At 36.9% G+C, this 17,438-nt stretch overlaps 1 protein-coding gene across 3 annotated transcripts; it reads right to left on the reverse strand.

The window, feature by feature from the left end:
- Positions 1 to 7,784: 7,784 nt before the first annotated feature.
- On the reverse strand, positions 7,785 to 9,976 carry BEX5 (brain expressed X-linked 5). Of its 3 annotated transcripts, none has more exons than XM_045471607.1 (3): positions 9,832 to 9,976; positions 8,666 to 8,732; positions 7,785 to 8,371 (listed from the first exon to the last, which is right to left on the reverse strand). In XM_045471607.1, the coding sequence occupies exon 3, from the start codon at positions 8,340 to 8,342 to the stop codon at positions 8,001 to 8,003; it is 342 nt and encodes a 113-aa protein (XP_045327563.1). In that variant the 5' UTR covers positions 8,343 to 8,371; positions 8,666 to 8,732; positions 9,832 to 9,976; the 3' UTR covers positions 7,785 to 8,000. The 3 variants fall into 3 exon arrangements, with proteins under 3 accessions (XP_045327563.1, XP_045327564.1, XP_045327561.1); XM_045471608.1 differs by lacking the exon at positions 9,832 to 9,976 and adding an exon at positions 9,251 to 9,384; XM_045471605.1 differs by lacking the exon at positions 9,832 to 9,976 and adding an exon at positions 9,014 to 9,032.
- Positions 9,977 to 17,438: the final 7,462 nt, after the last annotated feature.

The raw sequence follows: 17,438 nt of genomic DNA on the forward strand, positions 1-17,438 counted from the left end.
TTAATACTTAATTTTTAAAGAAGAATTTGTTGGTTAAGATATCTTGGTTAATATTAATTCTTCTTGCATTTTCTGAAGAAGATATCCCACTGCCTTATGATCTCCATAATTTCTGACTAGAAGACTGCTGTAGACTAGTTTTTAAGTTAGATTAAACTTGAAAAGTTTTGGTTAGTACATTTTCAAATGCATTTTCTTGCTGCTTTATTTCTCATCTCTTTCTGTGATTTCCATTATGTAGGTATGTTTGACAGTGTCTCAAGGTTCTGTCTCTCTCTATGCTCTTATTAATTTTTATTTGTTTTGTTTTTCAGACTTGAAATCTTTATTTACCTATTTTCAAGTGTACTGATTCCTTCAGCCAGCTCAAGTCCATGATTGAGACACTCACGTGAATTTCTCATTTCAATTATGTTCTACTCAATGGGGAAAATAGTATCTTTCCAATAAATAGTGCTGGGAAAACTGGATATCTACATGCAAAAGAATGAAGTTGGGCATTTACCTTACACCACTTACAAAAAGTTAATGCAAATGGATCAAAGATTTCAACAGAAGAACTAAAACTGAAAATTTTGAAGAAAAAGGTGAGAAAAACTTCATGTCATTGGATATAGCAATAATTTCTTGAATATAACACTCAAAGCATAGGCAACAAAAGAAAAATAAGATAAATTGATGCTATGGACTGTTTGTGTCCCACCAAAATTCACATATTGAAACATGCTAGAAAAAGCCAATGTTGCTCTGAAAGGATTGTTAAACTCCATTGTGGTGAGGGTTCAGAAAGGAAAGAAGAGTACTGGAAATAAAATTTGCATCTTTTTATAGAGTAATACATAAATAATCATGTATAGAATGTTGGTAGTAATATAGATGGTAAAGGCCATTCTGTTAGGTCTCAGAATGAGGAACATGTTATTGGACAATGGAAAAAAGGAAAAAAGGAAACCCTTGTTATAAGGTGACAATAACTTGGTTGAATTGTGTTCCTATTTGAGTATTTTGTTAAACGTACAACTTGCAAGCAACAAAATTAGATTTTTAGACCACTGCAGACATGTATGCCACCTATCAGAGTTGATGTGTGGGTGGGGCCCCTGAAGAAAGCTGATTTGTGGGAAAAGCTACCACAGAGCTGTAACATGGGCAGCAACCAGAGGAGATATATGAGTGATGTTACCACTTCAGAGGGCCTGAAGGGCAGAACATTGAGCCAAAGAAGATTATTCTCATGCCTTAAGATCTAATGGGATTTGCTGTGTTAGGTTTTGGACTTGCTTGGGACCCATCACTCCTTTCTTCTTTCCTGTTTCTCCCTTTGGAATGGAAATGTCTATCTTATGCCTGTCCCACCATTGTATTTTGTAAACACATAACTTACGTTGTTTCATAGATTCATAGTTGGAAAGTAATTTTGCTTTAGGATGAATTACACCTAGAACCTTACTCATTTCTCATTTAGATAATATTTAGAAGAGATTTTGGACTTTAAAAGTTTATGCTAGAATGAGTTAACATTTTAAAGGCTGTTGGGATGGAATGAATGTATTTTTCATGTGAAAAGGACATGAATATTGGGGGGCCAAGGGTGGACTACTATGGATTGAATGTGTCCTCCCCAAATGTATATGTTGAGAGCCCTAATCCCCAGTGTGGTGGTAGTTGGGGATGGGATCTTTGGGATGTAATTAGATTTAAATGAGGTCATGAGGGTGAAGCCTCTATGATGGGATCACCATCCTTATAAAAGAGGAAGAGCTCTCTGTCTTTCCACCATGTAAGGATAGAGCATGAGGGTGGCCATCAGCAAACCAGGAAGAATGCTTTCACTGGAGACTGAATTTTCCAGAACCTTGATCTTGGACATCTCAGCCTCCAGAACTACAAGAAAAAAATTTTTGTTGTTTAGTCCACTCAGTCTATTGAATTTTGTTATAGTAGTCAGAACTAACACAGTTGAATTTTATAAAAATTAAATACTTTCTATCCATCAAAGAATACTATCAATAGAGTTAAAAAGTAACCTACAGGATTGGGGAAATATTTATAAATCATATGTCTCTTAAAGGATTAATATTGAGACTATATAAAACACTCCTACAACTCAACAACAATAAAAAAGAACCTAAAAAGTAGGCCAAGAACTTGAATAGACATTTCTTCATAGAAGATATGCAAATGGCCAAAGCATGTAAAAAGATGCTCAACATCACTATTATTGGAGAAAAGCTAATCCAAACCACTGTGAGGTATGACTTCACACCCATTAGGATGGCTATTATAAAAACAACTCAGAAAACAATGTGTTAGTGAGGATGTGGAAGATTGGAACACTTGTACACTGCTGGTGGGGATGTAAAGTGGTGAAGTTGCTGAGGAAAACATTATCGTGTTTACTCAAAGAAAGCCCAAAACATATAATTATAATATGTTTTAGCAATCCACTTCTGGGTATATACCCAAAATAATTGAGAACAGAAGCTTAAATAGATACTTGTACTCCCATGCTCATAGCAACATTATTCACAATAGTCCTAAGGGATAAGCAACACAAGTGCCCATTGAAAAATAAATCGATAAAGAATATGTGGTATATACATTCAATAAAATATGATGCATCTTTGGGGTGCTTGTATGACTCAGTTAGTAAAGCTTCCAACTCAATTTCAGCTCAGGTCAGATCTCACGTTTTGTGGGTTTGAGCCCCGCATCGGGCTCTGTGCTGACAGTACAGAACCTTGTTTGGGATTCTCTGTCTCCCTCTCTCTTTGTGCCCCTTCCCAACTGTCTCTAAATAAATAAATAGATTAATTAATTAATTAATTAATTAAAAAATATGATGTAGCCTTAACAAAGAATAAAATTCCACTACACATTATACTATAGGTGAACCTTGAAAATATTATGCTAAGTCAAATAAGCCAGACACAAAAAGACAAATACTGTATGTATTATTCCACTTATATAAGGGACTAGAAGAGTCAAATTTATACAGACCTAAAGTAGAATAGTGGTTACCAGGGTCAATGGGGGATAGGAGAATGGGAAGTTATTATTTAATGAGTACAAAGTTTCAGTTTGAAATGATGAAAAATTGTTGGAAATAGTGGTGATGATTCCACAACAATATGAATGTACTTAATGCTACTGAATTGCACACTCAAAAATGATTAAAATTTAGATATTGCATTTTGTGTATTTTTCCACAATAAAAAAAACATAGACCATTTTAAAGTGAACAATTCAGTGGTATTTAGAACTTTCACAATGTTATGGAACCACCTCTATTTAGTTCTAAGACATTTCTATCAGACCAAAGTAAAAACTACTTATTCACTAAGTACTTGCCTTCCTTTATCTACCCAGTACCTGGCAATCACTGATTTGTGTTATATCCTGCGTTGATCTTCTGAGACTGCCAGAACAAAATACCACAGATTTGGTGACTTAACAGAAATTAATTTCTCACAGTTCTCAAGGTTAGAATTCCAAAATCAAGTTGTGAGTAGGTGTGGTTTCTCTTGAGTCCTCTTCCCTTGGTTTGCAGATGGCTTTCTTCTTCTTGTATCCTCATATGGCCCTTTTCTTGTGAGCAAACACTCTTGGTGTCTCTTCCTTTTCTTATGAGGACACTTATTTTATTGGGGTCCCACCCTTAAGACTTTATTTAACCTTATTTACCTCCTTAAAGATGATATCTCTACTTACATTGGGGGTTAAAGTTTCAACTTATGAATTTTGGGGAGACACAATTCAGTACATAACATTCCACCCTCTGGCACCCCAATACTCATGTCCTTCTCATATGCAAAATGTAAAATTTATCCTGTCCCAACAAGCCCCAAAGTCTTAACTTATTCCAGCATCAACTCCAAGTCCAAAGTCTCATCTGAATATCTGAATTAAGTCTAGGTGAGACCAGATGTATGATTCATCCTGAGGCAAAACTCCTATTTAGCTATGAATCTGTGAAACTATTTATGTGCTTCCAAATACAATGGTGGAATAGGCATATAATAGAAATTCTCCTTTCAAAAGGGAGAATTCCATTATCATGAAACTTTTCCCCATGTTTTATTTTAAGAGTTATGGTTTTAGCTCCTAGGTTTAGGTTTTTGATCCATTTTGAGACATTTTTTTTGTATATGGTTTAAGTTAAGGGTCAAACTTCAATATTTTGCATATGCAGTTTTCCTAGCACTACTTTTTGAAAAGTATGTCCTTTTCCCATTGAATGACCTTGGCACCCTTGTTGGAAATCATTTGACCATGCATGTGTGGATTTATTTCTGAGATGTCTATTTTATTGCATGGGCCTATATGTCTGACATTATGTCCATACAACACTATTTTGATTATTGTAGCTTTGATAAGAGTTGCACTGCAATGAATGGATTCTTCTATAGGGCTTCCAGTGGGAGCATCACCCTGCCCACACATTAATTTCTGACTTCAGTCTCCAGACCTGCGAGAGAATAAATTTATATTGTGGTAGTTTTTATTAAAGCAGTCATAGGAAACCAATACTAATAGCGAATGACATACTTTGTGGAAAATTAATATTTATGCCTGTTTTCACTTTCCCATCCTTTCCCTGAGACAAGCAGATGAACACCCCCTAGATATGGGATAAATTCAAAGTGGCTAGGATGGACTCTCACAAGCAAGGTTTGAAATTGGTAAGAGGAATGAAATTTTTATTCATTTTATTGTTTATATGTTACCTGCATTGGAATGAGAGAAAAGCATTACATAGTCTTCAGTTGAGGAAATGTAGCTTTTTAAGACATGTGAACCTTTCCTTTAAACTTTTATTTACAGTCTTGATTTATTTCGCAGAAAATTTAATATTTTTTACATAGTAAATATGAATCTTTCCCTTTATGGTTTCATCTTTTATTTCTCTAAAGCTCAGACAGGCTTTCTCCTCTATACTCTTGTCCCTGAATTCAGATTAACATATATTTATATTCTCTTTTACTTTATTGATTTGTCCTTAATATACTTGAGATAAAGGGGCACCTGGATGGCTCAGTCAGTTAAGCATTCAACTCTTGATTTTGGCTCAGGTCATGATTTCACAGTTGGTGAGTTCAAGCCCTGAGTCAAGCCTAGCATCAGTCTCTGCGCTGATAGCGCTTGGGATTCTCTCAAAATAAATAAACTTTAAAATGTGTGTGTGTGTATGTGTGTGTGTGTGTGTGTGTGTGTGTGTGTGTGATAAAAATGTGCGCACAGGTAACTCTAAAATTTTAGTGTGCTTCAGAGTCACCCGGGAGTTTAACATTGCAGTTACATAAGCACCATTACCAAAGAGTGGTCTTGGGTGAAGGGTCAGGATACTGTATTTTAAACAAGCTCCCCATGTAATACTGAAACATTTGCTAGACTAGAAAACCTTGAGGAATACTAATATATACTATTTAAAAGGATCTCATGTGTTGATTTGGGGATACAATTCCTCCTCTTTGATATGTATTTCACAAGATATATATTCTAGATAAATAAAATGAGTTGCTTAGGGTCACACAGTCAATCAGGGGTAGTGCAGAGAAAATTAATCAGAGATACTTTAGTCACAAATTATACTCAGTTGTTCTAAACTCTACATGTACATCAGAATCACTGTGAGATATTTTTAAGTTTTTTAAGTTTATTTATTTTTAGAGAGAGAGCGCACAAGTGCAAGCAAGGGAGGGGCAATGAGAAGTTACTTGCCCGTTAATAATCCCAAGCAGGCTCCTCATCTGTCAGTGCAGAGCCCAATGCGGGGCTCAAACCCACGAACCGTGAGATTATGACCTAAGCCAAAATCAAGACTTGGATGATTAACCACTGAGCCACCCAGGTGCCCCTCACTGTGAGAGTTGTTTCAATGTAATGATCCCTTGGTCTCATTTCCAATGAGTCTGATTCAATTGGTTGGGAGTGGGTCGTGAGTTCCACTTTAAAATCTCAGGTAATTCAAACCTGCAAAGGTTGAGAACCTATGCATTAATGGTAACAACATAAAAATAAGACAGTTATCTCTTTAAAAAGGGCACAGTCTAATGGGAAAATAAAATCTGATGTATATAGTTTAAGGCACTTAAAAAGTGCTTTCATATATACATGATGAGGAGAGGAGTGCCCAAACTTGAACTAAAGCTGGGGCATCTCCACTTTAATTTATGTAAGTCCAGAGATGTCTGATGAACTTGGAGTAAAACCTAGTTTCCAGAATTTTTTTTGTCAGTTCCTCAGGTGATTATGATGCAGTTGGTCTGTATAGCACATGTTGATAAACATTGGCAAATGTAACATTATGGTAAGTCCAGGTGTTGATATTGTTGCTTAATGCTTTCTCTGTTGTGTTCCTTTTTCAATTGCAAGCTACAGCCTGTAGAGAAATAAAGTTACTTGCCCATAATCAGAGGCAAACCTGAGCCCACATTGCAGGACTCTCAATTCAGCTATAATTAACTGTTGTACCCTTCAATTTACCATTCCCTATGGTAGGCACTGAGGGTACAAGTACCAATAGGACAATATATTTACTGTGAGAAGGGTACAGTCTACTTGGGGACCAGTAGTGATGGAAAATTCTCTAAACAAATGGTTGATTTACCAGGTATTTAGTCCCAGCCAGTTTCCCATTGTTATGTGATTATAGGTTTATTGGGCACAGCAAAAATCAAAGCAAGGGAAGAGGGAAATTCCTCTGGATCCATGTAGGTTAGTGTGAGTACAGACTACTCGGTATTCTGGGGTTAGGTTGGCATAAAACCACCTTCACACCTGTGTATGTGCAGAGTGAGACCTATAGCAGTGTCTGCACAGAAAATGGAGAGTCAAGGAAATGGGCCATATGCATCAGAGGATGGAAATAGTAGTCCAATTTTAGGCACACTAAATAGGCACTAAATTAGGCACAATAAATCTAGTGTCACTCAGATTTATCTAGGGGAAAGGGATAATGAGGAAAGTCTGAGAAAAACCATACAGGGCTATTTGGATCCCTAAGCAGAACTAGGGAAGTATCCACCTGGATTAAGTATAACTACAAAGCAGAAAGTGACATTCTCCATATTTCTGAAAGGGCAAAATGGAAATTCATACCATTGAAGGTTCAAGATAAATCAGTGGGTCTTTGTCATCTTTAGGATTCTAGCACATCAGCAGTGGTAGGGACCAGTGGAAGGAGCAAAACCTAGCAGAAGGGGAAGGAATACTTAGCAGTCATGGCATTATCCAGGGAAAAGGGGCACAGAAGCATATAGAAAGGTTACCCACTTGGCATTAAATTATACTCCAGGGTAGGCATACTTCTCGGGCTCTTCTCTAAATATGAAGGGCACTTAAAGTGTCAGAACCTTGCATGTATGGGTAGAGCCAGCCACAGAGGTTCTTTATTACCTCATGTTCTTTATTACCTCATTTGATTCCCACACTAGTCCTGGAAGGCATATATTATTTTCATTTTATAGATTAATAGGCTGACTGTAAAGAAATGTAGCTGTAATGATTACTAGGTTTGTGCTTCTAAATAAGAGATCTTATAAGAGGTAAGACAAGATTTATGTCTTTAAATGTTTCTCAAATATTTGTTGATTGTCTCCATTCCCTTTATAATCCAATTGGCAAGTTCTTTGCCTCTTACTTTTTTCTAACATATATAATACATATGTATTCATTTTGGAAAAATAATAAAAAACAAGTAATCAAGAAAAAATTAAAGAAAATAAGAAAACTATATATGTATATAATATGCACACTTTTAAATGAGATAGTATATCTATAGATTGCTTTTTAACTGCTTTATTACCTTCACAGTATGTAATAAACATCTTTTCATGCAAGTTGATGCAACTCCCCTGCTGACAGAAAAACTTGCAGACTAAGTCAAAATGAAATATCTAATCAGAAAAATGACAGAACACCACAGGTTCACAGTAAAGGGTACATCAAGAAAATACAACTTTGGGAAGCAGGGGGGTTATTATTATTAACCTTAGCATTCAAGGCATAAGACAAAACTCATCATGATGGTCATGGTGAGGGGGATCTCCTATAAGTATGCGCAAACTGTACCTCAGCTGAAGTTCCCTAATTTTCCTCCTTAATTCTCTCATCTCCTCCATGAACCGTTCCATATCATCTGCATCTCCGTCTATCATGTGAAGGTTATAGACAAGCCTATTGGGCATGTCCTCTCTACCATCGTGGGCAGGTGGGGCCCAACCCGCTCTAATATTTCCTCTAGGCTCCTGGCCTTCACCACCTCCCAAAGGGTGGGCTTCTTCTTCATTCTGCACTGGAGCCTGATCTTCTCCTTTGCTTTCCTGGGGGACACTTTCCATGTTGAGATTTTTTTTCTTGCTTACTTTTCCTAGGGGATAAGAAGCAAGAAGGATGGAATGCGTTATAACAACAGAATTCAGAGCTGTCAGAAAAGGTTTTCCCATCTGAGAGATTTCGTGCGCCCTCTAGGGGACGCTCCAGACCCAGCCCTGCTACAAAGCCCACCATTTTCCCCATAAATTCTTCCTTAGGCCCGTGCTCACACATCCTGCACTTAACTAATTCCAAACCTAGTTAAGTGAGTCCCCCAGGCAGTGAGTCCCCCAGGTTCTGTCCTGATCCCTGGTAATCCTACACCAAAGGGCCCCAGGCAGCCCCCTACCTGCAGGGATCAAAAGCAGTCTTCCTCTTTTAGCCTTGAAATCTGCTGCGCCAAGGAACCTGAAGACCTGCAGACAGAAATGCGACAATGGCCAGGACTGATTAGTTGATCAATATCAGAGGCACCAGCTTTGTTGTTGATTTAGGACTCCGCTAATCAAATGTTGCCACTTCCTTTTTCTCCTCCATAATGTATCACGACTTCATTTTCTGCCCTGTGATGTGCTCCATAAATAGGCATTGTAACCAAAGATAATTATTCCAAACCAGTTTCCTCTCTTCTTTAGGCCCCTTCCTCCCTCCCCCCCCCCCCCCCCCCCCCCGTCTCATCCCTCCCGTCACCTATTACCATATCTTGAATGCAAATGGCCAACTTGTTGGGCGGGGGAGTCAAAACCGCTTGCCGGATGGTGACGTTGTTTATTTATAAAGAATTTCAACGTGGCTGCGACGCAGCAGCCTTTCTAGAGTTCACCCTCCTTTCACTGCCCACCATTTTATGCATCAAAATGGACAAAGGGCAAAGAGGTAGTGTGGGAATTGCAAACCTGTACCTGCTGAGATCTCAGGACTTTGTCTTGCTTACCCCAGGGACCACAAGCAGCGCCTAGGCTTACACCGACTTGCAGGGGTCAGAAACAAGTTTCCTGCTCCCCAACTATATCCCTTAGTCGGAAAGCCCCCACTCGACTGCCACCTGCGCAGAAGGGAAGTGTTCCCCGGACCTAATTCCTGCCCTATCCTCTGCAGCAACGCCCATCCCCGCCCCTTCGCCCCCGTTTGCCGCAGCCCACCATTTCCCGCTCCAAAATGGGACGAACGGTGGAGAACCGATACCAGAATAGAGGCCTAGAACCGTGGCGGGGTCGACCATCCCCAGGGTCAACGGTTACGACCCCCTCCCATCGCCTTGCAATAATCAGGCTTTTTCCTCGCTCTCCCCTTCTCTGGCCCTTCCCTTCCAGACGCCGGATCGCCTACGAGATCACCACTCCTAGGACATCCCAACTGGTACCCATTCCTAACTGTTGGCCCCTCTCTGTCTCTTCCCACCAAGTCCTCCACTTCTTGCACTATATAAATGGGTATTGGGGACGGGGATAGGGAAAATCCAGCTGGAACCGCTCTGGTATTAGCCTTCTGCCACCCCAGTCAGCGCCCACCAACCTGCTACGGATTAGGTTCAGCTTCTACAACTTCCTCCTTCCCTGGGCTACAGGCTCTCCCGCCTTCAAGGCAATAGCGAGCCAGCACACAGCCACAAACGACTACCAGACTGCAACTAGGAGGAGACACTAATCTACGCGTCAGCTGTAGGTCTCCTAAGGGCCACGTCACTGTGAACTCAGATAACCAATTATGGTTCATACCTGCATTGCGGCCAGAGAGTGGGGAGCGGGAGCGTGGGCGGGGCCACCTTTTTCTCCATCCCTGCCTTCTCCCCACAATAACACAGCCCCCCGCCCCACCTTTTTCCTCCTGTTTAGTAGTCTTTAGGACCAAACAGGTCATAATATTTAGTACTTTGTATTTGCCTTTGCCCTGACTTCTGCTGGAGCCTTTAAATAATTACTTCTTTCTCTTCTATACCATTAAAAATGCCCACTTCCCTCCACTCCCCTGCAAGAATACCCCAAAATTATCCCTAACATCGAAGCTAGGAAGTATGGAAAATACATAGGAAGTGACTTTTTTTTTTTTTTTTACTTTATATATTTTTGAGAGGTTGAGGGGAGAAGGGCAGAGAGAGAGAGAGAGAGGGAGACAGAGAATCTCAAGCACTCTAATGCAGAGCCCAATGGGGGGCTCAAAAAGAATCAGGAGATCATGACCTGAGCCTAAATCAAGAGTGGGTCACTTAACTGACTAAACTACTGAGGCACCCCAGGAAGAGACATGTAAAAAAAAAAGAAAAAACAAAAAAAACTTTTATTTCCCTCTTTTTTTTTTTTTTATGGGGAAGGGTGGTTGTTTTTGTCTTGTTTCCCATTAGCATGCATTCAGTGTTCGGTTGTTATAATCAGACAATACAATTATTTTCAGCTGAAAAATAGGGTTTCAGTTGTAAAAACTTGGCAAGGCCTGCTTCTCCTGACAGCAATCCCCCCCCCCCCCATTTAAGGACTTTGAATTATAAACCTAAGCTGATGGTTCCTCTTGTGAAGGGTCTCTTTGAGGTCTTTCCATGAGGTGAGACACTGAGTCTTGCTGGTAGATTTTCATATCCTTAGAACCTGTGACAAACTTATGGTCTCCTCTTAATTATATCAGTGCAACTTCACTTTACAAGACTCTAGCATGGCCTTCAAAATAGAACAACACTGAGGTCTTCCAACAATCCAGAACAATAATTTGAGAAAGTTATGCTGACAGTTACAAAGTATTGTGAAGCTATAATATTAAAACATGTTATAACAATAAATATAGAACAAATGAAACAGTAGAGAAAGCCAATTATCAAGAAATATAGAGAAATTTTAGAGATCTGATTGAAATATTTTGAATTAGCAGTAAGAGGTTACATTACTGAAGGAATGGTGGTGGGATAATTGGTTAGCTATTTGGGGAAAAAATGAAGTGTCTTATTCCTGTTATATACTTAAATACAGACATAAAATGTTTAGATAAAAGGACATGAAACTATTGAAAATAGTATATACTAAATATTATTTTGTATATAGTCTTAGGATGAAAAAGTTCATTAAAACTATAGTACCAGAGATAGCCATGGCCAAAAGGCATTGGCACAATCCTGCTGGGACCCTTTCAGTCCAAAGTACCATGTAGAATGTGCCTCAGAATTATCCCAATTATTGATGGAAAACTGGGGTATTTATCCATAGATGTGGGTCATTTATTGGTAGATGTTACCCTGGGAATGTTAAAATCTCTGACCCTTCAAGATTGTCCTAAGCCTGGGTTGAGCAAACTCCCAAGATGCCAGAAAAAGTCCTGAGTGAAATTAGTAAAATTAAATACAGACAAAGAAATATACTATTCAGGGGTGCCTGGGTGGCTCAGTCGGTTGAGCGTCCAACTTCGGCTCAGGTCATGATCTCACAGCTCGTGAGTTTGAGCCCCACGTCGGGCTCTGTGCTGACAGCTCAGAGCCTGGAGCCTGCTTCTGCTTCTGTGTCTCCCTCTCTCTCTCCCCCTAACCCACTCACATTCTGTCCCTGTCTCTCTCAAAAATAAATAAACATTAAAAAAAGAAATATACTATTCATATTTTATTCTAAATCAGTCCAAATATTTTCCTTTAAAATAAAGATAATACACATCCATTCCTATATTTATAGATATTTGTGCTGTTTGTAGTTTTGACCATAAGAAAGAATGTTGATTGAACTTCTTTGTACATAGTTTTTCTAATACTAATATGTATTAAATTAAATTCCTAGGATTGTCATTGCATATAACTATGGATGCTTTTAATTGTCATAGAAATCAGCCTTGAAAATATTTTCTCAATTTGCCATGTACAGTGTATGAACATTCGTGTTTTCTCATGTGTATACCAACACTGAGTACTACCTGGTTTATTGTATTTTTAAAATTTTATTCAAGTTTGTTTTATTTTCTTCTTATTTCATTTATTTTATTTGACTTGTAGTGAGCTCAGGATAACATACAGAGAAGTTGAATCAGTCTGTTGTACACCTGAAACTAAAGTAACATTGTGTATCAACTGTACTCATATAAAATTAAATTTGTTGGCAAGGTCATCAGGTAATGTTTCTAAACCTGCCACATCATAACAAATAGCTCAGATTAAGATTCTTAGACTCTTCTCTGAAGATTCTAGTTTAATAAATTGAAGCCAGGCCTGGGAACCTGTGTTTAAGTTCCTTAAAAAATTCTTAATATGAGGTAGGTTTAGGAATCATGTCACAGGCAAAAGCACAAACTAAATAAAGAAAAACACCTTCCATTATTATATAAGTAGTATTTTTTTTTAAATTTTTTTTTCAACGTTTATTCATTTTTGGGACAGAGAGAGACAGAGCATGAACGGGGGAGGGGCAGAGAGAGAGGGAGACACAGAATCGGAAACAGGCTCCAGGCTCTGAGCCATCAGCCCAGAGTCCGACGCGGGGCTCGAACTCACGGACCGCGAGATCGTGACCTGGCTGAAGTCGGACGCTTAACCGACTGCGCCACCCAGGTGCCCCATAAGTAGTATTTTTTTAAAGAACATTGTTACAAAATAATTTCAAAGTTACAGAATGGTGTTGAAAGTAGCACAAAGAACCCCCACATATCCTTCACTGTATTCCCCACTGTTAACATTTTGCTACATTTGCTTTATTATTTTCTCTTCACCTAGAAGGACACATGATTTTTTTCTGAACCATTTGAGTTAGTTGAAGACTAAATGGTCATTTAAAATTATTTAGTTCAATTAATATAAAACTTTCTTAAATTATTTTATTTTTTTGCCTTTGGAGGTTTCTTTTATAAAATTCGAAATATATACATAAACGTGTAATATATAAGGATAAATATTTTAGTATATGGTCTTACTAAATGTTCTTTACTCACTATTATATTCATATAATTTATTTATGCATCTATTTTAATGTAATAGCATATCATAAATTATTTTCAGGTTAGTAATAGTTTAAGCACTCTGTTTCTGATGTTTCAAGAGTGTTCAAATGATAATTTATTTAACCAACCCCCAATTAATTAATATTGGTATTATTTCCATACATTTACAGTTACTGGCCTTGTTTCAGTAAATGTATATATGCAGATTGCCCTCAAAAAGATTGTCCACACCTTACCAACACATGTTGTAATCAATCACATTAATTTATGAAATACTGAATCATACAAAACAAGGTTGAGAGAATAAAGCATACATCCATGCTTTTATACTATATACAGTTTGAAAAAATATATAAAACACATACATACAAACACATACAGTCATTTTTATAATATTACGTGTGTGTATATGCATATAAATACATATATATCCATACATAAACAAAGCATATAAATAAATATATATCCATACATAAACAAAAACACAACCTGCTTTTATTACAAATCATGTTTTTGAGATTCATCTATATTGATTTATAGATAGATGTAAGTCTTTTTTACAGGAGTACAGTGTTCCATTGTATAATTGTATTGCTCGTTTTTTGTTTTCCTATTGACGCACAATTAGATTTTTCCTTTTTTTTTCTGTTACAAGCATAGATTCAGGAAACATCCTTGTGCATGCCTCCTTTGTACTTCCTTCACTTGAATAGCAAAATTTCATATTTGTTCCGTTTATTATTTTTAGATTTTTTTTTTTTTTTTGGTAAGTCTGATCTCCCAGGATTTTCCAAATCTTCCCTTTTTTGGGTGGCATTCTAGATATGCAAATTATACATAGGTACATTGGTTTGTCTTCTGGAGGTTTTAATTTAGTATGTTTGGAATGGAATGTGACAATTTGTAATTTAAGAAGGACCCCAGATAATTTTTAAGATCAGGCAAGTTTGGAACCCTTTAATGAGGTTTAAAAAATTATTTCTTTAGGGGCGCCTTGGTGGTTCAGTCAGTTATGCGTTCAACTTTGGCTCAGGTCATGATCTCACAGTAAGTGAGTTCAAGCCCCGGGTTCTGTGCTGACATCTCAGAGCCTAGAACCTGCTTCAGATTCTGTGTCTCCCTCCGTCTGTGCCCCTCCCCCTCTGGCCCTCCGTCTCTCTCTGAAAAATAAACATTAGGGGCGCTTGAGTGGCTCAGTCAGTTAAGTGTCCCACTTCAGCTCAGGTCAGGATCTCATGGTTCATGGGTTCAAGCCCCACCCCACCCCACTCCCCATCAGGCTCTGTGCTGACAGCTCAGAGCCTGGAGCCTGCATTGGATTTTGTGTCTCCCTCTCTGTCTGCCCCTCCCCCACTCGCGCTCTGTCTCTCTCAAAAATAAATAAACATTAAAAAAAAATAAAAAACAAAGAAATAAACATTAATTTTTTAAAAATTTTGCTGATTTATGTAATTTGCTGATTTATGTTCTTTAATTTTTGGTATAGTTCAGCAACTATTCTTAGATGTCTTTATTGCCCTTAATGATTGTGTTTTACAAAATACAGTAATAAAGATATATATATATATAATATAGAAAGTAAACGAGTTTGCTATATATGTTTCAGAAAGTTTATTTTGTATGTATTTCTGCATAGGAATACTTTCTTAGCTCAAGCAAGGAGGAAATACACTTAAAATTGTTCTTTAATATTTAGGATGTTACTTAGCTTCTCAACAGAGTATAACTTAAGCACAAAATTTTAGGTTGAAGGGAAAAGTTTCAAAGTGAATACATTTTTTTTCTAAGTTTTCCATAAAAGCAAACAATCTATTTTGGTAAGCCTTGAAATTGGTACACACACACACACACACACACACACACACACACACATTCCTCATTGATCTGTAATTTCTACTTCTTCTATTTTTGTCTGTTCTTTTAAAAATATTTTTAAAATCTTAATAATTGAGTTATTTTTCAAAAATAAAACAATCCAGTTTGATGTATATTATTGGAATTCATTTTCTATGCATATGCTAATGTAAAGGAAAATTTTATTAAATCTGGTCAGAATTACATCATAAATGTGAGTTTCTCCTTTAAGGATGGTACAGAATTATGCTTAGCAGAAAAATGAAAGTTTGAGAGAGAATGAAGTTTTAGAGTCACTACATTTTTACGATTTACTCTGAACAAGAAACTTTTGTTCACCACTCAACTAAGTTTTTTTTAAAAAATGAATACAAATATTTTCTAATGCTAAAAGTTGCAAAAATTTCATGGGCATAAATGATTATTTGTCCTTTTGTTATTTTAAATGTTTTAAAACATTTGAAACATTGTAATATAGCATGAGTAATACAGTAATGATTAGTTGGAAAATTATTGTTTCAAAAATTTTATCAGCTGATGTAACATCCCTTTTTTAAGCTTAGTAAGACTTTGTTAAATAAAGCTTTGTACTCAAATGTTACTAAAACTCAGTTTTTCTTGATAATATTAGTAAGAATGGTTTAAGATAAATATCCCTTCTGTAGTAGAAATAAAGATAATTCAAATGGCTTTTCTAATCTTAGACACATTAGGAATGCTGTTTGCTTTATTAAAATATGTTAATGAAAATAACACATTATATATATTCACATATTTCAATTGAATCATATATACTATAGTGAAACTTGCTTTTTTTTTTAACCTAACAGTATATTTGGACATAGTTCCATGTAATAAATACAGTAAAACCTATATTAGTTTCTATTGTTGTGCAATCAAGCACCACAAACTTGGAAGCATATACAACAAAATTTACTAGAGGTCATATCAGGCACAGCATGGCTAGGTTCTCTTCTCAGAGAATCACAAGGCTGAAGTCAAGGTGTTGGCTTGCTGTGTCCTTATCTAGCGGCAAACCTAGGGAAAATCTGCTTTTAAACACTGTCTTGTTATTGGCAGAATTCAGTTCCTTGAGGATGTAGGACTGAGGTCCCGATTTTCTTACTAGCTATACCCAAGGACAGCTCTTAGCAACTAGAGGTTGTTTTCATATTTTATGATATGGTCCCCTTAATCCCAACAAGAGAGAACCACCGTTACTTTAAATCTCTCTAACACTTAGAATTTCTCTAACTTCCACTTCTGCTACTAGCTGGAGAAAATTGTCTACTTTTGAATGGCACATGTGATTAAGTCAAATCCACCCAGATAATATCAACATTATAGGGTCAATTCATTTGGGATTTCAATTACATGTGCAAAATTGAATCACAGAAGTACTTTGATTAGCATTTGATTGAATAACCAGGGGCCTATAATCTCGTGTGTGTGTGTGTGGGGGTGCATCTTAGAATTCCCTCTGTACCACTATCTAAATCATTTTTCTTTTTAAATTGAGGTAAAAGTTACCTACGTAAAATTCAACATTTTAGCCACTTGAAAGTGCGTGATTCAGTGGCACTTAGTACATTCACGGTGTTTTGTAACCATCACCTCTATCTAGGTCCAGAAAATTTTCACAACCCCAAAAGAAAACTCCACGTCTATTAAGTAATCAATCCCCTGTGCTCCCCCCACGCAACTTCTGGCAACCACTAATCTGCATTCCGTATTTATAGATTTTCATATTCTTGATATTTAATATAAATAGAATCATGTAATTAATGACCTTTTGTGTGTGGTTTCTTTCACTTTACATAATGTTTACATAAGTTTCACCCATGTTGTAACACATATTAGTACTTCATTCTTCCTTATACTGTATGGATATGTCCCATTTTCTTTATTGATGCAGCAGCTGATGGACATTTGGGTTGTTTCTATCTGCTGACTATTGTGAATAGTGCTGCTAAGAAAATCTGTATACAAATTCTTGTTCAACACCTGTTTTCAATTTTTTTTCTAGTATATATCTAGGAATGGTATTGCTGGGTCATATGGTAATTCCACATTGAAGTTTTTGTCAAGATATTTTATTTCTAGTTACTATTTTGTTTACTTCTGATATAATATTTTTTATTTCCTTATTTCTGCTCATTTTTGGTTTAGTGTGCTCCTCTTTTTGAATGTACATGTTTAGAGCTATTCTCTTCCCTTTGAGCACTGCTTTTGCTGCATTACATGAGATTGCTATGTTGTGTTCTTGTTTTCATTTTTTTTTCAAAGTATTTTCTAATTGCCCTTGTTATTTATTCTTTGGCCCATTGGTTTTGTGAGTGCATTTAAATTTCTTCATATTTGTAAATTTT

The sequence above is a fragment of the Leopardus geoffroyi genome, chromosome X (genome assembly GCF_018350155.1).
Source record: "Leopardus geoffroyi isolate Oge1 chromosome X, O.geoffroyi_Oge1_pat1.0, whole genome shotgun sequence".
NCBI classification, from domain to species: domain Eukaryota; kingdom Metazoa; phylum Chordata; class Mammalia; order Carnivora; family Felidae; genus Leopardus; species Leopardus geoffroyi.